Raw genomic sequence first — 24204 nt, forward strand, 5'->3', positions numbered from 1 at the left:
TAGCAGAAATGCCAGTAGAATTAAACTATTGTTTTCAACCCTGCTGGCTTGCAGCATTTGAACTGTACTGCTGTCACTAGTTCCTCAAGCTAGCAAGTTTTCTTAGCTTTGATCCTGAATAATTTATAAACCTGTCCCAGAAACTACACCCTTACAGAGTTATTTTTTAATTTGATACTGGTTTTAGTTCTCTAGATTATATTTCATTTCGGTTTGCTTTTGGTCTGCTTCCTCTTTGGTTCAGGGTTGATCTGATGCCTGTTCTAATGATTAGATTTTATCATCCTGTTTGTTCCCACGGCATCTTGCAGAACATCATCAAGGTCATTAGTCCAAGGGGCAAGCCTGTCTGTCTTCTAATTAAACCTGATATCTTCTGTTGTGGTATAACAAGTTTAATAAAAGGCAGTGATGTGGCTAGGTTTTCTTTAGTACTCTGAACTGAAAGGCAGTTGATTCTATATGAGCTGGGATTTGCATAGCCAGAAAGATGTGCATGCAAAGTAGTATGATGCTTACCTATTTTTGTTTTGCACATCTTCGTGTAGCCTTGTTCTCTAAGGGCTCTCCATAAAGCCTTCTATATAAAAGAAAGCTGACAAGTCCCTCAAGGAAGTGTTCTTTCACTGCCTGTTTCAGTTTAGTACTTGCATTGTTACCTTGAGTCCGTGAGCTTTTAGAAAGAGACACACTTATACTTGCTGTCTTCATGTAACCTTTGTCCAGAAAGAAAATTCATTAGAGTAATAAATAAGGGTTCATTTAGAGAGCTGCAATCTGCATGAAGTCAGGAGAGTGTTGCAGAGTAGTCATTTTGAGACTGTGCAGTCTCATCCTGAATGAGTTGACAGCTTGCTGTGTCGGTGTTACAAAGACATTCTCCTCTACATCAAACTCTTAAGACCATTGGTTTTGTGCCCTTTTAAAATTTGATTAGCCTTTCATGCATAGGCTTATTTGAAAAAATGTCCTATGTGTCGTAGTTTAACCCTAGCCAGCAGCTAAACCCCACACATCCACTCGCTCACTCCCCCCTGGTGGGACCGGGGAGAGAATCAGAAGAGTAAAAGTGAGAAAATTTGTGTGTTGAGATAAAGTTCCTAATAGGAACTTAGATTGTGCCTGGATTTAATTATCTGCTAATTTACTAGATTGCCCATGCGTTATTCTTTCTTCTGTTTCTATGTATTTGTCTCCTCAATGTGCCTGCTCTCAGACTTTGGAGTCAGATCTGTTATCTCTTTAATATTGTGTGATTCTAGACTGATTTTACTGGAGCAACTGAGAATTTAGACCAAAATATTTATGATTAATATATACCTAAACAACATGAAAGTTCTGATTTTACTTGAAAATTTGAATTCCCTGACACAAGGTGACTTGAGAAACCTATTCCTAGGCTGCAAAAGACCCATGTTTCAGTGAATCAGAGACCTTGATGCAGGCAGAAAGTAAATAGCTCCCAAATATGCACATTTCAAGTTGTCTTCTGCAATCCAGAATATGGAAGAAAATAGAAGCAGCAGAAAATACAAGTGTCTGGCTTATGATTTAGAATAAAATGTTTGTTAGATTTCTTAATGGAAGACTGGTGACCCCAGCAGTTAAACTGGAATGCCAGTTAAGGCCTTGCCTAGATACAGAGTTTTCAGAAGCGTGACTTCAGTAACATTCAAATAAAGAAGGTTAGATCTTTCAGCTGTTAATATTTATTAGCTTTTTTTATACAATTAAAACTTTAGCACTAATACCATGTTCAATTTCTGTATTTTAGCCGAGTCGAGTTAAAAAGGCTATGTGAAATATTTACTCGCATGTTTGCTGACCCTCACAGCAAGGTAAGATCACAAAGACTTGGCTCGCTCTCTTACATTACCATGTGTGCACATTTGACACTGTTCCAAGATGAATGTTTTGTATTTCTACCCCTGCCCTCTGCCGGGGGAAACTGGCATTTATAAATCTCCTTGATTTCTATGTGTTTTACAATGAAGGGATGTGTCTCAGTCTCTCTTACGTTGCTAGGAACTGGTTACTCTGTGCTTCTCAAGGAGCAGCATGATGCCTTTCAGATGTGAGCTCCTGGAGTGGGAAGTTCAGTTTTATCTGTACTTTTCTAGGGATTGTCTTGATTATACACAGTAGAGTGAGGTCCGTGAGGGGAAATGAGCCGTAGTTCAGCATCATGGTCGCTGAGGTTTGTGGATTGTATACACCTGGGAGCAGTATGGGGTCTCAGCAGGATACTGTTCTGGATCTCATAATTAAAGTCTTTAGCCACTTTGCCTTCTTTATAGCACTGACCTTTGCAATTAAAGACCGTGGCATCTCTTAAAAAGAAGCAGGCGAGGGAATGGGGAGGTTGGGCCCATAGGCATGTTCAGACCCAGTGATCTTCTGTCAACAGGTAAGCAGGAGCAGGGAGAGAGGGAAAAGGGTGTTTTGTGCCCTTTCCTGAGTAGGTTTGCTGGTTGAGGGCAACCAGTAATGGCTGGGTAAAAACATCTGCTGTTGGGTTAAATACAGTTTGAGGAAGAATAAGTTGTATAAATATTTGTACCTCAGACCACTTGGTAAACCAGTTTTAAAAAACGGTAGTCAGGTGGAAATCCCCTGGGTAGGCACAGGTCTTGCTTGAAGACATTTTTGGCCATAATTAGTCTGGATCATCTGTCCCACAGGCCTTGCTGAGTGTGGCAGTTCCTACCTCTAAGGTCTTAATGTTTTGGTTCTCAGAGGTTCAGTATGCGTTGTGGAAAGGGTGAAGGTGTAGCTATTTGTTTGCAAAATATTTCCAGTTTCTGATTAAGGTGAGGGTTTATTGCACACTGGACTCAAATATGTCCTCTGTGGCAGCAGTGATCTGTCATCTGCACTACTTTTATAGAATTATTGCTACAAACTCATTAGTTGTAGTGTTAAACATAAGTAAACTTTGTTACATATAAACATGTATAAACATGTTACTTTCATGACTGAGAAGACCGGATCTGATCCAAGGTATATAATGTTTTAAGTAACTCCACTGAGGAGAGGTTGTGTTTTAAGAAAATGTAAACTTTCAATGAATGCATCTTTTTATCTGTTGACAAACTACATCTGAACAACCAGCCTTGATCATTATGTGTGCTAACGAGTGGTTTGTTTTGTTGCATGGCCTGCTTTGCTGTGGAATTCACAACAGAGAGTAAGTGTATTCTACCCCCTTCCTTCATTTGTTTCATGTGGTATTTTAATATGACACATTTTAGATGTGTCTTGTCTGTTTTTTTTTTTTTTAAGAGCAATGTAGTCACTAAAATAATTCATTCATGAAACTGTCTATAACAATCATCCTGAAACTTAGATTGTAACCCCCTTCCCTTTGATTATTTTTGTTTAAAGCATCATATCCCTTTTTGTGACACTTGTGTTGTTTATAGGTCTTCAGCATGTTTCTGGAAACCCTGGTTGATTTCATCATCATTCATAAAGATGACTTGCAGGATTGGCTTTTTGTTCTCCTGACCCAGTTGCTAAAGAAAATGGGAGCAGATTTGCTGGGGTCTGTGCAGGCGAAAGTTCAAAAAGCTCTAGATGTCACCAGGTAGAGTACTCAGATGGCAAATGTTATGAAGGTTTTTGCAGGATTACAAGAAGGCATCTGATGAATGTTTTAGAAACCCAACAGTGCTGTATATTTTGAGGGCTCAATCTTGATGAATACCAGAATAAAGGAGAACAAAGTTATGTCACAGTATTTCAAGCATTGAATTAAAAAGGCCTATCTTTTCGAAGGAGATAACTTTAAAGCATAACATTTAAAATGTGTAGCTGATTAATTTTGTTAATTTGGTTTTTTGTGTGCATGTGCTTAGATACCAATTTTCTTTTTGATTGATAGAAAAAAATACTTGCAGTATTCAGAATATGAATGGTGCTTCACCACAAAGTTCAGAGCATCTTTCATGTTATTCAAACAGCAAATAACGGTAATGTCAGGATAAGTCCTTGAATGCTACTGTAACGTGCACACCAATTCTGTAGTCCGTCTCCCTTTTCTAAGGATGTCCATCAGAGGACACTGTTAAAGTTCAGCTCATCCTGGATGTAGGATAATTTTAAAAAAAGTAGGACTAATCCAGAAGAAAATAAGATAGAGTAGGCAAAAAGAGGAGAGAAATCAAAACCAGGTATGAACTCCGAGGACAAGATAAACCAGGCTGCTACTAGAGATAAGGGAACAAAGCACAGCCTGAAATGAAGAAGGAACGGACCGGGGTGCCAAAAGCTGCATAAGTGTACAGAGAACAGATAGAGTAACAGTGTATGAAGGTATTGATTTAGCAGTTTTCTCCAGTATTAAATCAATAATCAGCTAATCCTTAGACTTGGAGTTTCTCTGGTTAAAGGTGAAGTTAAGAAGAAGAAAAGCATGACAGGTATTGAAATCTGTTATGTAAGCTTTAATGTATCAAGTTAATTTAGTCCTGAAAATCTATGTTGCATTACATTTTTGCCTATGTTTTCTTTGGACAGGGATTCTTTTCCATTTGATCAACAATTTAACATTTTGATGAGGTTTATTGTAGATCAGACCCAAACACCAAACCTGAAGGTCAGTATCAAAAGCCTTTTCACTAAAGCATCAATGTGGTTGTTTCAGCTTGCCTTGTCAGCCATACCGTAAAGCATAGAACTCATGATAAGATAACTAATTGTAAGTACCTGCATGATATAGAAATTATATCAACAACTTTGATTAACTCTCTTGTTCTCCATTTTAATAAATCTAAATATCTTTAAAATAAGGCCTTATAGCTTATCACAAGTCAGTAAGAGTTGGGCTTTAAGCACACTGGAACATACTAAAGTTCCTCTTCAGCCTAATCTTGGTGGGAAGAAAACCTGGCTGTGCAGGACAGAAGGGACCAGACCCTGTCTGAATGACTGGGAAGTTGAGACCTAGGCACACCTTAACAAGTGTTCGTTGCACAGATCAGACATACCATGTGTAGGGTTTGCAAAAAAAAATATCAGAGCTTTCTGTTACTGAATCCTACCAAAGGGATACTGTTGTGCAGACTGCTTTTCAGGAGGTTGGTGTTTCAAGGCTATAGGAACATTGTAAACTCTGCAAGTCATACACATTTGTCTTCCCGAGATGGGAATATACAGGATGCCAAGTGACTCAAGTGTTCTTTCTTGAATCTCTCAAATTTTGGTTCTTTGGAGACCCCAGCATCAGGCCTTTGGTTTGAGAGCAAAAGCTATGTTTGGCGTCTAGAGCAATAACCGCTGGTGGAAACAGTGTGGTGGAGTACAAACGTGCAAGCAGACATATGTATTTCAAGCCAGTTCTGATATACCATTCCAGACTCTTACTACACAAAACTTATCCTGGGTAGCAAGTTGCTCTTGATTTTTGAAACATGACATAGCGACATGTCACAGGGATATCTTGTTTTTCCCCCCATGTGACGAAAGTCTTGCCAAACTGTAATAGTATCTGTTTATTATGGGATAAATCCATCTTTGCCAGCTCATGAGCTTAACAAATTCCCTTTCACTTCTCAGGTGAAAGTTGCTATCCTGAAGTATATTGAGTCCTTGGCAAGACAGATGGATCCAACAGACTTTGTGAACTCCAGTGAGACAAGACTTGCTGTATCTAGAATTATAACTTGGACAACAGAACCAAAGAGCTCAGATGTGAGAAAGGTAAGCCAGGATGATGAAGTATTTGCGGTAATTATTGTTCTTTAAAAACAAACAAATGAACAAAAAAGCAAAAAACAGTCATAAAGGTAATGAAAAATTCAGTGAAGACATTCTAATTTAAAAAAATGGATTTTACATACCTTACTGGCCAATCCAAATTGCCAATTCAGTAAAGACACATTTCTGAAGCATGTTTTCATGTATTTTTTTTTCTAGTAGGTACTTAGCTGTGTGACTTTAGCTAATATTACTGTGCAAAAAGAGATCATAGTTTGAAAATGTGCTTTTTCTTGAGCAGTCTGGAAATATGTCTAGGTTTTTGTTTATTTAGGTGAAGGCTCTGTGCTTTGTAGACTCAAATGAAATCTAGCACAACTCTGTTACAGTATTGTTAAAAGAAAATAAACAAATCAGTAAGCTGCCAGGGGCTCTCAACTCTCTTCTTTTAAAAGCTGTGTGTTTATCTCAACCTGGAAAAAAATGACACATTTAGGTCAGGCCTGGGTAATAGTTACCTTGTTCTTTATCTTGCTCTAGATGCAAGTGTCAGGCAAGCTAAAATGGGGCAGATAGTGATACTCATATCTCCCAAGAGAAAAGTGACTTAGTTTTATGTACCTGACATCTGTAACATAATTTCAAATCACCTTCCCAGCCCAGATGTAGAAGTAGATTCCAGTAGGAGTTAAAGGCTTTGAAATTTATTTGGATTTAAAAAAAAAAAAAAAGCCGAACAAAGCTTCAGGCATTTCGGAATGTAAAAATTGTATGAGACTCTTGCACTCTGCATGCACTTAAAATGTTGAATTAATTACTAGAATAACATGGGTTTACGACTTTGGAAATAAGAAAATTACTTTTGTTATTAGTGATTATTTGATTCTGATGAGAAGATCACTGGGTATCAAAGGTGTTGCAACTGCAACATTATCTGATAGCTGACACAAGGCTTCAAAGAAGCTTTTTTGGGTGCCTTCTGTTTGCTTTCTGACATACAGCTGATTGGACCTAGAGAAAAATGTCTCATCCTCTTTTCTGAAGACTTTCTGCAGGTTTTATTCACATCAGTGTGGCTGAAATTTGCTTCTGCAAGATAGTCTGCCTCCAAAAAAAAGGGTGACTTTAAATTGTGGACTTAGATCTGGAATATGTGTTTCCATTTTGATGTGTCCATGTACAAAGTCAGAAAGAATTAAACAGGCAAAGAAGCTGCTTCTCTATTACAGTTCAAGTAAACCTCAAGCAGTTTACTCTGCTGGTGGTCTGCAAGAGGGATTTTTAATTTAAGTAGAAATATACATCGAAAAGCAAATCTCTGCATATTGCTCAGCAGAATAAATATTCCACCATTAGGGGTCATCGTTGCTGCATGCAAAATTGGGTGAAGAGATTTGCAGCAGCTGAAAAATTTGGCTCTTTGCTGTGAAGCTGTGGGAAGTGAGGAACAGGTGTTCACAATGTGGTGTCCATCCTTCTATCTGTTTCAAAGGCTTGCAGAGCTCTGACAAAACTTCCAGCAAATCAACCTGAGCAGTACCTGGGCAAGTGCCTTGGAGCTGACAAGAAATTACTGATTCTAAGTTATTTTTATTTAAACCTGCATGTGACTTGGATTGCCTCTGATGCCTGTAGCTTTCAGATAAATTATTACACAGTTAGTCTAACTTAGGCTACTCAAAATGAGTGCTTGGTGATCTTTATTTCATCATACTGTTGCTGCACTATGATTTTATTAAGAACCTAGTACAAACCACAGGCTTTAGAGGAAACACTGCAGCAAAGGATTTATAAGCAATCATTGGCTATTATCTCTGTCAGGACAGTAGTTAACAGACTAATAAATTCATTATGCAGTAACGGAACTGGATTATCAAGGGCCAACCCAGACAGGTGAAACGTTCTGAAGAACACAATTTAAAAATTCTCTTCCTTTTTTGAAGACTATAACTTGGAGATAAAGTACCTTTTCTTATATCAAGGTGATTTGTTTAAGCATCAGAAGATTCTGCCCTTTTGGAAGGTATTATGGTGGCCTTAAGGATCTGAGGTTTTCCAAGTGCAAAGCAGACAGGCATTGTAAACACTGTCACAACCTAAAAATGGAGATGACGCTTGAGGTTATGGGGGAGAGGGAGAAGAACCAGTTCAGTCTTCAAATGATCAGAGTACTACAAGAAGCCTGTAAAAAAAGGTAATTTTTCAATAGAATCTGGCTTTGAGACGACCAGTGCAATTAACTCAGCTCCGGCAAGCCGATAAGAGCACACTTTATTTTTGGTGCTGAGGAATCTTGGCTGTAGTGGTCCAGTCCATGTGTAGTACCACTGCGTCTGACTTGGTGGAACAGCAATGCCAGTGCTCAACTACTCATGGAGACAGGGACTCTTTCTCTCAAGAAATGTAGTCCTGCAGCCAGTGTGGTTCTCACCCAGATTTGAGTTACTGAATGCTACCTTAATGCAAGTAGCATCTGTGCGTATGATGGCCATGTTGTTCTGTCTGGATTCTACCTTTGAGCAGATGCAGGTAAAACAACCTTGCTCATGCTCGTGGTGAAGTATATAAATGATCTCAGTGGGGAAAGCATGTGGCTGCTGTGTGCACACAGCAATTAGTTGTGCAGATCTGATCCTATGGTAGCAATCAAGAGGTCTGTTCACAAAACGGATTTTATTTTCAGTCAATAGTGAGATTATCCTTTTATTAGTGATCATCTATCTGTTACTACTCTTCACTTTGTGTGATGCTCATGGAGATCCCAGCCCCATAGTGCTGGAGAAAATGAAACAAAAATTGGCATTTAGTCCAAAAACCTTTTTCAAACTGAATGATACAGCTTTATTAATAAACTTTGCATATTCTTCTGATGACTTCTTAAGCATACTTAATAGGCACACTTAACTTGTCTGACACCTGGCTTGAACTACAGATCATGTTTTATAGCTAATGAAATCAGAAGGAAACTTGGTCAAAGGAGATGCTGTTGTGCATAAAACAGTTTATGTTCTCGTATGAAATAATATCTGTAGCTAAGCATAAGCTCTGTTATCACAAGAAAAACATGATGTCCCTTGGGGAACATACAGTTGATATTACAGAGTGCCATTGACAAAATGTCGTGATTCCCTCTCAGGGCAGAAACCATTTAAGCTACTGATAGTAGCCATGAACTATGTACAGTCAAAATTATTGTCAAGCTTTGTTTAAAATAAGGTGATCTGCAGTGTGTTACAGGTAAATATTTATCTTGTTTTAAAGATTGTGAATACTTATGGGTGTTTACCCTGCATTCAAGTTGAGATTTACTTCCTGCAAGCCGTGCTAGAAGAAAGGTGAAAGACATTTGTCCTCCATGCTGAACAAAAGCCATTGGGTGGGAACAGGTCACACAGCACTGGGTGGAGATCTGGTTGGGACGTGGTTCCACTGCAAGGAGAGCGCCTCTTGGTAATTTCTGCACATACAGCTGGTTTGCTGCTTTTTCTCTAAGCAAAATATATCAATGGGCAGGGCACAGATGAGGATTTCAGATAACTGAGCTCTAATTTTGATTGCAGTAGCGTCTAACCTTGTGTGATGTACTTGACTTATCTCTGCCTTGGTTTATTCTTCTCTGTAACAGGGAATTAATCCTGATTTTTTCCTCTGGAAAATGTTTTAAGCTTTGATGAAATCATTTTACAAAAGCCAGTTAATTACCACACAGGAAAGTAATACAATGGTAATGCAAATATTGCTATGACTGGTCTGAGGACATTAAGTCAGTAACTTCACCATGTTATCACTAATATTGCTAGCAAAGTTATTGTGTAATCCTTATGTAGGTAAAATGTGCTTATTGAATTTGGATGACAGACTTGGGCTCTGTGTGGGAAAATACTTTGATCTTGGAAAAGAGCCATCAGTTTGAGAATGGAAATTAGAATGAGGCTTCTGATTTGACTCTGGCTGAAGCCTAAAGAAGTCTCCTGTCCAAGGCTCAGGCGAATGGAAAGTTTTATTAAAAGTGTGTGCTCAGCATTTGAGGGGGTGGAGTTCTCTGAGGACACACAGCATCTTAGTGTTTAGGAGGAACTTATACAAGCTGAAGGGGAGGAAGGCCTTCTGAGGTGAAGGGCCAGTGACATTGCCTACCATTTTGTTAATCAGCCAAGCTTTGGTTTTAATGATAAATAACAAGATCTGTATTGCCTGATTGTAATTTGGACTTCTAATCTCAGGGAAGAAGAAAGTTTTTCTTTGTGCTAGATATCCTGACTGGCTTCTCTGTTGATGACATGTTCCTACAGCAGTTTTATTTTACAAGACTGAATGTATTTTGACACGTTATGGGCAACCTCGTATCTGCCTTCCACTTATGTAACTGGGAAAACTTTTTCTTTCAACTGTCATACTTGTTAATGAGTTTGGCCAAGCTACCCTTGAATACAGACAGTGGATGGGACTTGGTAAGAAGCTAGAACCATTGCAATGAATCAAAGAGCCCAGGAGAGCGCTTGTGTTACTGTGATTTGCATGAAGATGAAGTCCCCCTCAGACTACCAAGGGATAGGGCCCTTTGTCACTGGTTTGCAGGTGAAGTCTAGAGGTGCCCAAAGAAAGCAAGTTTGGGATCAGATTTTTTTCCTCAAACTGATTAATTGAGAAACTGTTTCTGAATTACACTTGAAGATGAGGAAGATTTCAGAGAGAAAGCTGCAGGTCAACAAATTCTTCATATGCTCAAACAGCCAATGAAGAGGTATTTACTTCTTTAACTAATAGTCCTAGATGTCATTTCTTGAGAAATATTGATATTGTCACTTTGATAAGGAAATCATATCTATCAATAAAGCCCAGAGCAAGTTTGGATAAAATATTGCTGTGATGTCTTTAGGAGGACCAGTGATAGACAGGAAAGCAAACTCTGCTAAGGAAATGAAATTGGGGTCCTTTGCAACCTGATGCCATGAGACCTTTAAAATTTCTCCTGGAACTTTAATTTTCCATCTAGCATCAGGTTAATTTGAGCAATTCTGGCACAGAAGCTTCACTGTAAAAGCAGTCCCAAAGACTCTTTAGTGAGCTGAAATGGCATCATTCATCTTCACTGGTGTTAGGCAATAAACACTGTTGGTCATGGCCTGTTACAGTAGCAGTGGCAAAGAGGATGTTTGCAGAAATGCTTTTGAATGGCAAATTGTTTTAATATTCCCCAGTTGCAGGCCCTTGCCTTTCTGGGTCAGAGATTTCTCTAGCACTCTTGCAATATTCCTACACCAGATTTGTGTGTCTCATGGACTCCATGAACAGCCAATTTACCAGAGAACCAGGCCTTAGGATTTCATTTCAGGCTTATGGAGTCTTAAGTAGGACTGCTGAGGTCAGCCTTTTAGCCAAAGGATATTTCTAAATAAGTCAAACTCAACCAACCTTAATGCAGAGAGGCACTCCTTTCAGGCATTTAAACATAGTCAGTGTTAGGAAAAGTAGTGTAATACATCAAAAATGGCACCTGGTGGACTTCAGTGTATACTTGATTTAATACTATTAGAACAAAAAGGATCTCTGTGTCCTAGCTGTGTTTCCAAAATAGTAGCCATCATTTTCTGTTTGTTTTGAATTTGATGCTAGAGAGCTATGAGAGCACAAATGTGTTTAGTGTACGCAGGGTAAGGAAAATGGCTTCTCCCAACATTAGTGGCCAGAAAATCATCACGTGGTTATTGGAAACATCGTGCTGGGGTAGATTTCCTTCAGATGAATTTCTTAGATTTATACAGCCTTCTAGTATCCTTTGAATTGAAAGCAGTTTGTGATATAAGCACATTTTCTCAGTTTGCTTGAAACAGTAAGAGCTAGTGCGTGATAATACGAGATACGAAGAAATTACTTCACAGAATGTATATACTCATGCTTATATTATGTCTGCATAATATGTTTGTGTGTATGTGCAATTTATATAACCACACACTTCTACATAGTATAGGTGATGTATCTATTTTAAAAATTGAGATTAGAGGTGAAATTTACATCATGCCTTGTAACACCATCCAATAAATAGACCACGGGCTGTTTTCTCTTCACTGTGATGGATAAATGTGCCATTCTTACTCTAGCATTTTGAAACTCCAAGCAGATTGAAGTGCATATTTCCATTACAAACCATCTCACTTCAGTAACTTTTCTTCTTTCTTAGCTTATACGTGGGAACCTCCCCCTCAGAATTCGGACTTGCATCGTGCCAGGTTTATAATAAAAGTTTCTCAGTTGTTAATGAAATGTAACCTTTGTTTCTAGTCCTGCAACCTGTTTTTGCAACAAATGCTGTTTTGTAAGGAGCGAAGTTAGTCAGAGTAGCCTTCATCAGCTTGACTTCTGGGGTAACATCTGTCTCTCCAGAAATAATGAACATTTTTGGCACAGTCTTTACTGTGCCCAGGTCACAAAACAACAGCACACATAAGGAGCTGTAATCCATTATAGACCAGTAATCTGAATATATGATGATTTAGTGCTGCATAGTTTTTGCTGGCACTTGTCTGAGATGCCTTTGACACATGTAATGCAACCATCTCCATGACTTGTAAAAGCCTTTCATGATGTATTAAGTGTGTGCTGTATAAAACACAATAGCAATGTGGATTTAATCTGTACGTGAATTCTGAATTTAAATCTGTTAAACAAATTCTTCCTTTTCAGGATGTGGATGTAAACAGCATATTCTAATAGAAATCTTCTGGGAAAACTGTGTGTTTAAAAACTTGTGCTCAAGCTAACATGCTTGGATTATGTATGAACTTTGCCATTGTGCTTCATATTACCATATCAGTAATGTGGATGTCCATACTCATCTGGTTCTAGACCTGGAAAAGGAACAAGCAGGAGGTTTGGTTTGATAGATAGTTTGTTAGCTTAGTGCCAGCTAACACTTAATTGTCTGCTGGAAAGTACCGTCAAATAACACTTGTTTAGAGCCTGTGAACACCCTTGGTAGATGTGGATTAACTCACTTAACATCAGCTACGCTCATCAGAGAATCGAAGTGTTGCCCTATGCCAATGTGTGCTAATAGAAGCTGCCTAATGTATCACTGCTGCCTCTCAATCTCAGTGGATCTATATTTGATCTTCAGTTTAGTATAATTCAAAGTGACATGAGAGAGAGAGCTTCTCTGTTCCAGTGTACCTGAAGTTGTTAAAACCACATCTGCCTTAGACTGGATGGTGAAAGGAATGATGCATACAGAGTACGATTATGTTTGTCAAAATGAGTAGATGTTAGTGTGGATCTTCCCTGAACTGATCACAGGATAAAAGGCATTTGTAGACAGTGTGGTCTATCAGACTGATGTCTGGAGTGGAGTCAGGACTTTGCATGTTCTTAACTGCTTCTTCCTCTGAACTTAGAGACATCTGCAAGGACAGGTGCGGGCAGATGCACGCACCTATTCCCTTACTCCTGACTGGACAGATGCAAGTGCTATTTCAGTGCAGCACTGCCTAGGCTCTGCACTTCAGCAGAGCTTTTCAAGCGGTTATGGAGGCCATCAGGAGGTTGCCAAAGCAAAGCCTTGTAGGAGAACTAAAGGATGATCTGTAAGCCTGAGAGTTGTGGCTGAATTTAATCTTGATCCAGTGCTGCTCTCCGCTGAAAGAAATGCTGTTCTTGATTAAATCAAATATTAATGCTTTTTGTTACTTGAAATTAAGCAAGCAACTGATTAAAGCTCTTCTGCAAAAAGATAGCATGTGTACTGTTTAAATGATTTAGTTGAAATCTCTATGCTTTCTCTAAATAATATCAACTTTCCTGTTTGTCAAACCCAGACCATGCATAGTTGGGTGGGTGAGGATTTGCCAGCTAGGACAACTACAGCTTCCTCAGGGCCTGGTGAAGGAAACTTGGAAGAGAAATGTAAACAGGTAGACTAAAAGCTGTGTGCACTAATCACACTAATCATGTTTGCAGTCTCAACTCAACTGTCTAGCTGTGTAAAGAGACCTTGACGGGGAGCCTGAAAAAAGTGTGTCTGTGAAGTGATTTTTGGCTTTGGTGTGCTTTTCTGTTAACTGTCTTGTTGTAGTCCTTCATAAGCAATCAGGGTATGAGGTCCTCTCCTTCTATGGGGCTGCCAGTGTTGTGAGCCCATCACCAATAAAAGTTTGAGTAACTTGAAAACTGCTTTCATATATCTCAGGCAACTAGCTGCTTATTCTGCTTGGTCTATTGGACCAGTGACAGCAGCAATCATAAGGCACTTGTATTAGGCTTAGGTCACTGACCACATTTCCTTTCTAAAATCAGTGGATTTTTCCAGTTAGCCTTGATCTTTTTGCTTAATGAGCCCAAACCATTTCAAAGAGACTTTATTCCATCAAGTCACAGAGGTTACAGATTTTGATATATCTGGCCAACACCCACTATATAGGTGAAAACAAAAAACATAAGTTGCTAAAGCATTTGTGTCCCTTTAGCAGCTAGCAGTGTTGGACAGCATGAATTGCATTGGCCTACATGTGAAACTTTGGGCGCTGCTACTGGCTTGTGGAACCTGATCTCTCACTGCATTGTTATAAGGAAAATAATGATGTTACATAAGTGATCCTTTGCAAATGATTCAAGAAGCTGACGTGGAGCCAGACCCCCTCACTAGCATAGTCAGGCTCTGAAGTCACTGGAGTTTCTCCAGCTCAAGCCAGCGGAGAACTGCTTCATTAAGATTAGATAATTTGTAGGGTCTATGTTTTATGTCACTGAAAAGAGATGGATTAGTGTTCCACACTAATGGTACAGGGACACAAAGGCAAGGGAAAATTTAGATATTACTCTTTCTTCAAACTATATATCATCAAACACGAGTGTTGCATGAAGAATGTTTGTACATTGTGTACAGAAATTTTTTTATTGCTTGTTTTAAATTTATCTACTCCTTGAGTAATCTAATGAAACAAGGGCCAAGATTTTCAGAAATGACCAGTGATTCTGAGATTATTAAAATGTCCTCTGATTTGTCACAAGCTGAAAATCCACAGATTTAAGACTCTTAGGAACATTATCTTTAAAAGATGTCCTTTGACTAGATAAATGAAACTTAGAGGATTATCAAGTGTGTCCAGATCTATCTATTAAGACAGGTGTAGAAATGCTGCTTCTGATGCTCTTCATTACTGAAATAAAATTAACTGTATTAGAACTGGGAAGTATTGCAAAAGTGAAACTTAGAGCACGTTATAAATGTAATTTCAAGCTAGCATGGACCTTCCAGCTTTTGAGGTCAGACCAGTGTTCTTGATTTTTATGGTAGCAGGGATGAAGACCTTTGTGTGTTAAATCTTAAGTAGGAAATCATGGGTGAACTTTCACATAATGGCTTTTGCCTGAAATAAACCTAGAGGTGCAGTTGGGTGGCTGAGGACTATTTAAAAAGAACACAGCCAAGGTTAACCCACATAACTCCAGTGTTGCTTTTGAGAGCTTTACTGGAGCACCACTCCCAGGCTGTAGTAGTACTTGGCTTTATTTCAAAAAGCATAGACTATAGGTCTGCTTTCTTTCAGGCCACAGAAGATTGTAAGCATTGTGGGCGGCTGTACAGCACTTCATTCACAGCCCAATGACCTATTTGCAGGCAACAGCAAAGCTACTGAAGAGCACTGGGTACACAGAATACTGGCAGACACTCCTAAAGACAAGCTGTATTTTGTGCAAAGAGGGAATGTGGACACAGTTCTGTTTTTGTTAAAGCCGAAACAAAGAAATGGAACAAAATTGAAGTGACTTCTGGGAGCTGAGACTTCCCTCAGATAACTCCTGTAGCACAACATCTGTGTTTAGTGTTAAACTGTAACACTTAGATAACTCTGTGTCAGAGTGAAGCCACAGGGTCATAAAGTCCCAGGTGGAGCTTAGGTGAAGATTTTGCCCAGATCTGTGAGATGCATCTTAGACCTCTCTGGCACACAAGAGGTACCTCCAGAATGTCACATCATGGAGTGCATGTGCTCTTACAGCTGGTTTGCTCTGTTTACTTAGGAGGTCTCCAAGGATGACCTTCTTTTTAATCTATCAGTGGGAGATATGTGGGATAAATGTATCTGAAATCCTTTCCCACCTCACTGTACCTTGGGCAGCTCCTGACTTACCAGTTAATATCTCCAGATATTCTAGTTTCTGAGCAATCTCTCAACCTGGGAACCTTGTCGATAAATTTTCCTGGTTTTCTTTATCTCAGTGAATATGAGATCTGCTTGTTCTGACACAGAAGATCTGCATGTGCACTTCCTAACCATCCCAGATATGCATGTCATTCACAAACGGGAATGTACTTTGGCGTGACTTGTCACCTTGCATTCAGTTCAACATGGTGATTGTTGTTCTGAGATCTCTTGTTTGCAGTAATATTTTTATTACAGAAAATACTATGCTGGTGAAAACTTAAAAGTTCTTGGATCAAAATGGACAGAAATACTCATTCTTGTTGGATACCAGGCAGGCTTCAAGGCAGAGTTGCCCAAAACTTCAGGTCAGAGGAGGGTAGAGTATGGAGTTAAGAAAGCCATGGGGGAAATTATCTCCCCACTTCTTTCATCCTTAGATCTTTAGTGTGACGTGAATAATGACATACTGTGTTTCCATTCAAGTCAGTGAGAGTTTTGGCAGGAGACAGCATGATCGATCTGGAATGAAGAGTCTGAAGACCTGTTGTTTGCTGCAGTCCTTGGAAGCCCATTCGAGTGTTGTGTGCCTCAGTTTTTTGCTGGCCATATGAAAAGGATGTTACCTACCAAACTTTCATGGATGGAAAATGTTTTTATATACAAAGCTGTGTTACTGCAAATTGGGGCTGATAGCAGAAGGAACAGCATAGCTTGAATTGAAATTTGCACACTGCAACAATGAGGTACTTTGATTCCCCTCCACTATGAAAGGGTTTTTGTGTACCCGAGTTCATCATCTGCTAAAGGATTCCACTTCACAGGGAACTGCAGATACACTTAATTATTGCAACTTTACAAACACATTACTTACTAAAAACTCCTTCTTTGAATTGATGAGAACAATGAGTGTACAGTTATTGGCACAGCAGTGAGTTATGTTTTTACCCTCTTTAAAGCTCTTTTTCATTTTTAGAAAGTTCCCAAAAGGGTCAGACACAAGTGTCTGCTCTTCCTAAGCCTGTATGTATGCTTTTACAGAATAAGTGCGTGTGTAGCTTTGCTTCTTATTTTGTGAGCTGAAGCCACTACTTTGTATCCAGATATGTAGTCTGGAGGTTGATGTGTCAATGGCTACACCCCCACTGGAGAAGGTGGTGCTGCAGACCATCAGAGGTCCTTCATCATTGCCTCATTCTTATTGTTCTTTTAATCAATTTTTATACTTTTGTATATTTTCAAGGCAAAGGCAGGGGGGAAAAAAAAGGTAATTGGTGTAATCCATGTGAGTTGTACGCTGCTGGAGAAGTCTAGTTAGGAACATGTGATGTTAATTACTCTTGCAGATATGCACTCTGATTTATTCTGCTTCCATTCCCATTTGATTCCATTGTCTTATTTCAGGATGCACAGAGCTGTATGTTTGCTAATGGAGTTAGTGGACATCCTGTTCTGGCAGGTATTCTTCAGGCAGATAGGGCAAACCCTGTCTAGTAAAATTAATGATAAAATTCTGAATTGTTTCAGTGGTACCCTGGTTTCACTTATTAAATTTAGGGAATCTGGTGGACTTTAGTCTGTCCATGGATGAGAGAAAGGTGGTTTTCACCATCCCAGTAGATCTTCCACTTGAGATGGAGTCTTCTGTTGCTGAAACAGCCTCAGTGGTGACACTTACAAGGAGAGGTGGGGAAAACAGAGTTGTCTATCTGACGAAACAAACTTGTCAGATCCTTAGGAAGAGGAGAGTTTGGGTATGAAAAGAACTAATCCTGTTTGCACTTAAAATAGCCCAGGAATGACAAATTGCAGTCCTACATTCTTCATACTTATCTGACCTTCTGGTTTTATTTGTTTCCTGTAAATTTTTCCAGTAACCTGTTCAATTGAAAATGTGCTGGACAGGACGATGGTACAGTTTTCTCACTAGCTGTGAATAGCTCTACACTTCACATCTGAGATGTTAATGATATGAACGCAAAAGTATATTGTAAGCTCTGAGAACTAAAAAGTTAACTACAGCAGTTAGCAATTCCTTGACACGTCACAAGGAACATGTCAAAAATTGGTCTAGTATAGGAGTCTTCTTTTTAAATGAAACACATGTTGTTTACCATAAGGATCGTTACCAACAGAATGCATACTTTTATCAAAGAATAAAAACTGATGGTCTTTTCTTTCTTCTTTTCAGGCAGCACAAATAGTCCTGATTTCTCTCTTTGAATTGAACACTCCCGAGTTTACCATGTTACTTGGTGCCTTGCCAAAAACATTCCAGGATGGTGCTACCAAGCTCCTGCACAACCACCTCAAGAACTCCAGTAACACCAGTGTGGTAAGAGGCCCTTGTCCTTGCAAACAGCAGAGCCCCAAAGACACCAGCTCATTGATAAGCTGTTGCAGATGTTCGGCAGCATAAATTATCTGTAACTGTTGTCTTGAAGCAATATGGCGACGGAGGCTTCTGTTTGATGTTGCTTTTATAGGGACCATTAAAACAAAAAAGCTCTGTTATTTTTAAATTTAATATAGTCATAATCAGTTCAGATTTTTAAAAAAAACATCACTGAGAAGCGCATAAAATTTGGTGGGGTTTGTGCTTTCAAGTTGGTGATGCTTTTGAAAATCCTGCCAGTAATGACGTTTTGGCTAAAACAGAGATCCTGATAGCACAGTTTTTCTGGGCTTACTACTACTATTGAAATCAGTTTAATAACAACTATATTGTCTACTAAGAAGCTTGCAGGATCTTTGATGTGACCTACAAGGTCTTCTCAGTCTACACCTCTTACCTTATGTTCTGGTTTTACGTGAAGCTCTTACATATTTTTAACTCTCTAAATGAATATATTAGTAGATGATTTAAGTGTGCTTCTAAACTTCTTTTCCCCCCAGAACAGCAGGGATTAGGGCATTTTTTTCCTTTTTAATGTGGAAATCTTGTGAAACTTGCTGGAATTTGAACCCTCCTATCTTTGCACTTCCATAGAGACAAGTAGACCTTTGTGTAAGCTAGAACTGCAGCATTAGGCTTCCAGGCAAACGAGCTGGATTCTCTAGTACCTTCAACTTTGTGTAAAGAGAGTTAGAATTGGGAGCAATTTTTACTCATTTTGCTGTGGTATAAATGATTGTGCAGGCCAGTGGAAAAATGGTAATTTAGATTGCTTACTTATGCCCAGCAAGCACAATCAGAATGCTTTAGACAATGTGGAAAATAGCTGCATAATTAAATTGCTAAATAGCCAGGGTAATGGTCTGCATACTTTGGAGCCTGGCAAATTGTGTCTGAGAAGCTGGGTAGCCTGGTGGATTGATAAACCGTTTCTCTGGCAATATTTGCAGGCTATGCATGTTGCATAGTTAAAATTGCAGGTACTGTGGACTGTAGAAGAGTGCACAGGTGCTTGCTTTATCCTCAGAGCAGTACCTTCAAGAACATATTAATCACTACGTGAACCATGGCTGCAGATTTTTAGGTCAAGAGCCAGAATCAAAACTGCACTAAGCTTGTCTAGCACAAACAAAGGTAATATTTGGACCTGTTGTGTGTTCCTGCCTGTGCATTGCAACACATTGCTAATCCCTGTCTTCCTGCTTCTGTGCCAGGGTTCCCCCAGCAATACCCTTGGTCGGACTCCTTCCCGGCACTCCAGCAGCAGAACCAGCCCCTTAACTTCACCTACCAACTGTTCCCATGGTGGACTGTCTCCAAGGTAATGCGGCAGGCTAATTAAACCACTTGCAAAATATTAAGAGATTTCAACACTGAGTGTGCATTTGCAGAATATGACTCACTTTGAAAGCAAAAACAAGACCAAAAGTTTACAGTAGATTGCTCCAAAGAAACAGGGTTTGAACATGATAATACATGGTTGGTGATTGACTTCAGTGTTCCAGTCCTCATGTTATCTCTATAATCTTAATGTCTTGTCTTGTAATATTAATTTTCTTTCATAACTAGGCCTTCTCCAGAATCACATTTGTGGGTTCAATAAAGGTAATATTAAATGGCAGCATTAGAAATGAGGTCTTGTTGAGGTTGCAAATATCACAAAGTGTATGTGATGACTTTCAGGTCAAGGGTTTCAGATTGTGTCTATTTTTTAGGTGTGCCCTTGTGATCAGTACTTCATCTGGCTCTAGTACAATGCTTGTGCTGCTGAGAGAAGTACTGAATCTCCTGTTCCCCTCTTATGCTTTGTGAGGATGCAAAACAAGCAGAGGTGGTCACTGTGTTTCAATGCTGAATACCTCTCAAGTCACTCTTCTGGCTGCTCATCAGCAGAACAGTGGCCTGATCCTTTGGTCAGCAGGTCTGTTGCAACCTGATGTTTTGCTGAAGAATACCCTAGAATATATTGATCCACTCCAAAACCTTTTATTGAGCACACACAGACTCCTGGATATTGGGAATATACATGTTTTGCTCCATAAAAACTTAGAGCAGAGCAGATAAGAATTTAAACAGTATGCTCTGGGACCATAGAAATATTGGAGGAAAGTATTAGGTTGTTACCTAGACAAGCTTTGATTCACTCTGGGAAAGCTTACAAGCTGCTGCTCTTGTCTGCCTGCCCTCTCCGTGAAAGGTCACTTCCCTTTATCATGGAAGAGACAGAAGGAAACATATTGGGTGAGGGCTGCAGTTTGTAGGCCAGTGTAGTAACTTAACACTGAAATCTGTTGATCAGCCCTGTTGTGACTTGCTAAACCCTGTCCGGAGGGATGCTTAGACATGTGAGTTCCCATGTGTCAGGAAAAACACAGGTTTTAGCCTTTAATGAGTAGTTATACTAATTCCAGCAGCATATGAGGAGCACCTGGGGTTTCCTGAGAAAATTTTGGATATCTAAATACATCTTTGTGACCCCTAAATCTGCTGTAATCCAAAACTAGGTTGCAAGCCAAGGTCAAGTTGCCTATTATGAGTTTTTTTCTTCTACAAAGGTTTCATTAAGAAACTAAGTGTTAGAGTTTTAGGGGAATGGTTCCAACTATGTTGCTTAGTTTTTTACTAGTTTGAGCGTTGTTCTGCTGATTTCTGTCATGGGAAGTTATAAACTATCATATGTCTCCTCCCTGTGGTTACGTTGTGGCTTTGCTGGCCAGGTTTGCATGTGACACTTATTTTATAAATCCATGACCTTTTACCATGCTTTTTGGGTTTTGCCATTGGGACACAACTGTGTTTTGCCACTTCGCTCACTGCTTCGCAATTTGTCTTTGCATTCTTCTCACTTCTTGATGTCAGGGTGCACGTATCAAAATACTGATTAAAGCATTCAGTGTACGCTTAATACTTTGTTGTTACTGTTCTAGCATTTTGGGTTTAGAAACTGGAGGGGTTTTTTTCCATGTGATAGGTTCTCAAGGAGTAGTTGGGGAGGGCATGTAATTCCAGAGCATTCTGCCATTAAGTTGTCAAGACAAAACTGCCACTGATGCATTGGTCAGGAATTTCCTTTAGAAAACAATCATTCAATTTTCTATGGAGTTCTTGGAGGTGTTGATCCAAAAATTTAGGTGTCTTTTCAAGAAGCGTGTCCTGCTTCCTTGCTGGATTTAGTTGTTCGAGAGTGATGTGTAAAAGTTACTCTTCAATGATAGATGGAGGTGGAAGCTGCTGTAAAAGCTCTTAAAATATTCAAGGGAGAAGTTTTGCTTTTTTTTGTGGTGAGTGACCTCTGAGCAGTAGCTGCAGATTTTTACTATTTGTAGAAAAGGTCATGGCAATTACTGCAAATCAGTGGCAGTAGCTTCTGATGCTCTGCTGGACTGCATCCTTCTTGAAAATGTCTTGGGTAGCACAGTTTGATCATGGTCCTGACTTACAGAACAAGGGAGAATTTAGCTCTATTTCTGAAGAGTACATGTGGTCGTCCTTTCAGAAAAAAGACTTTAGAAGATGTGCTAACAGATTACAGGATGTAGGATGCACTGCAATATTGCAGTTGATATAGATGCTTCTGTGTCATGTTTCCATTACAAATGCTTGTCATTTGCTCTTCATCAGTGGTGTAAAATGTCACTTTTCTATCTACAAACTTGGAAAATGAGCACACCTGAGTCATTCTGATAGCAGTGTAAAAGGATGAAGATTCACATGGTTTCTCTGTGTATCCCTCCTCTGAAACTAGGCTTGGCTTTACATTTTTATGGGACCCATTGCCAGAGGGTTGTACCAAGGTTATGTATGTCCATTGCTTCCTGGGGTGCTCCATGTGCGAGCCCTGCTTACCTTGTCTGTGCCTATGTCTTGTACACGCAGCCTGAGTGCACTCAGTTGAAGGATTATCTCCAGTTCTTAATGCCAGCTTTGGTTTTGAAGATTGTACTTTCCTTTGAAGTTTTTCTTGATGCACAGATTGGAGAAGTCATATCTAGGGACAGAGATGTCTTTGGGGCTGGGATATGTGTAGAAAGGATAGTTTGGGTCCTGTAGGAATATAAAAATGCTTCTAAGCATAGCTGCTCTCCCATATTACTAACCATTTGTGGACGATATCCTTAATATCAATCAGAAAGGCTTCATTGATACGGACTTTCTATAGTATGTGTTTATGCCATTGCCCTTAGGTCACATTACTTCTCCCATATTATTGCCATCACAACTAAATTCCAGGTGACTGATGATCTTTTGGGGAGGGGTGTGTATTTGTGTGTACATGTATTTGAGCTCTCCGGATAGATTTTGAATGGTTTGGTTGAACTGGACTTTGATGCAAACAGCGAATTTGCCTATCCAGATTGTAACATCTGCTTAAGTATCTCCTGATGTTAGTGTCTTCAGAAGAGTAACATGCTTTCAGGGCCTTGGCCAGAGTCCTTCCTTCTCCTGTTTTCATTTCCTCCATCCAGTTCTGCTTCATGATCACTAGAATATATCCACTGCATCTGTGAGTTACTTCTGCCTTTGTACCTGCTTTTTTTGTCTTGACAGTTTTTGGGGAGAGGAGTTATGGAGGAGAGAGGTGTTTTCTGAAGAAGAAAAGCAGGGGACTTGGGAAGTTTGAAAATAATAGGAAAAATCCCCCAGATTTCTGACTGAGAGGAAAGAATGTTTCCTGGGCAATGCTCAGATGAATGACTTGAGTTTGTGCTGGACAGAGAAAATCTTCTGAGCTTTAGTAAATGATGCAGTATGACAAAAAGGAAGATACTAAGTTGTGAAGTCCTTTAGTGTAAGACTACCATTCTGAATGGCAAATGAACTTCTGTAATCTCAAATGTTACATTCAGGTTGTGAATTTTCACCTAGAATTCTGTAGGAATATTTGAAGGCATATTAGATGAATGCCCTACTGTTTCTGCCTTTATTAGTAGCTGAGAAACCTGTGTGTAGTTCCAATTATTAAAAAAAAAAACAGTTTAGTCCTTTGAAGATCTCTAGAGGAAATGCATCAGAATAAAAGGCTAACAATTTTATTTGGCTATGTAAGTTTACGTGCTTGTTTTTTCACTGACAATAGAAAATACTGTTAAAAATAAAATTTGACAGTTTTAGTATTAAGTTGAGCGAGGCAAGGCATGGAAAAAGAATTAAAATAAGCCACCCATGTTATACAATAAGGACAACCCTGCATTGTTTGGTGGCACGTTTGCAGGTAGGTGAGACCTGAGCTGTGAGACTTCTGATCAGCAGTCTGGGCATCTGGTGTATTTCTGTAACAGTTGCATGTAATAGTTATGTTTTTGGATTGCTGGTTAACAAGTGACTTTCTTGACACCACTCTTCAGAGTTTTCAACCATCTTTGCTGCTGTTTGCACTGGAGCAATTCTTGATTTGTTTGCCGCTTCTGATCTGCAATATCTTTCACTTGCGTGTATACAAATGTGACTTTCCAAGACAGTATGCTTAAACTTAATAGAAACAAAGCAGTGTCCTGAATACTCCACCAGCTCAAGCGTCTATATTCTTATTTAGAAGATGATTTTGAAAATCCATGTACCATAAAGGGAACAGGACAAAAGCAAAGGTTAGACAAATTGGCACAGGAATGGATGCCTTGACCCAAAGACACAGGATCAAACAGTAACCAGAAGGGGCTTGTGGAAGTTTGATGAGAGATCTGAATTGCCTTAGAGGCTGGTTTCATCCAGTCTTTCCAGGTTTGTCTGCTGAGACCTGGGCCAAATCCCTGATTGACATGATACACTTACACTCTAGATGGACTGTCACTTGCTGCATTTTTGGGGTCAGTTTGAATATGGTGAAGTAGGATTAGATCTTGAGCCCTGCAAAGCTCTTTTAGAGGCACCAGGAACCAAATTTTACAAGCTACCTTTGGGTGTCTGATAAAAAAATCAACTCCAACTTTCCTTTCTTCCAGGGAAATCCTGTTGCTTGCAAATACCTGTTTAGAG

The 24204-nt window shown here is 39.4% G+C and overlaps 1 protein-coding gene across 1 annotated transcript in view; it reads left to right on the forward strand.

Moving 5' to 3' along the window:
- The window catches only part of CLASP1 (cytoplasmic linker associated protein 1), a 189013-nt gene that overhangs the window by 136828 nt on the left and 27981 nt on the right, over positions 1-24204 (forward strand). Inside the window, exons 29-34 of the mRNA XM_074828769.1 lie at positions 1775-1838; positions 3423-3586; positions 4519-4597; positions 5557-5700; positions 18028-18171; positions 19446-19552. Of these exons, the coding sequence (XP_074684870.1) occupies positions 1775-1838; positions 3423-3586; positions 4519-4597; positions 5557-5700; positions 18028-18171; positions 19446-19552 (702 nt within the window). The remainder of the gene's footprint in view (positions 1-1774; positions 1839-3422; positions 3587-4518; positions 4598-5556; positions 5701-18027; positions 18172-19445; positions 19553-24204) is intronic.

The sequence above is a fragment of the Strix aluco genome, chromosome 6 (assembly GCF_031877795.1).
Source record: "Strix aluco isolate bStrAlu1 chromosome 6, bStrAlu1.hap1, whole genome shotgun sequence".
NCBI classification, from domain to species: Eukaryota; Metazoa; Chordata; class Aves; order Strigiformes; family Strigidae; genus Strix; species Strix aluco.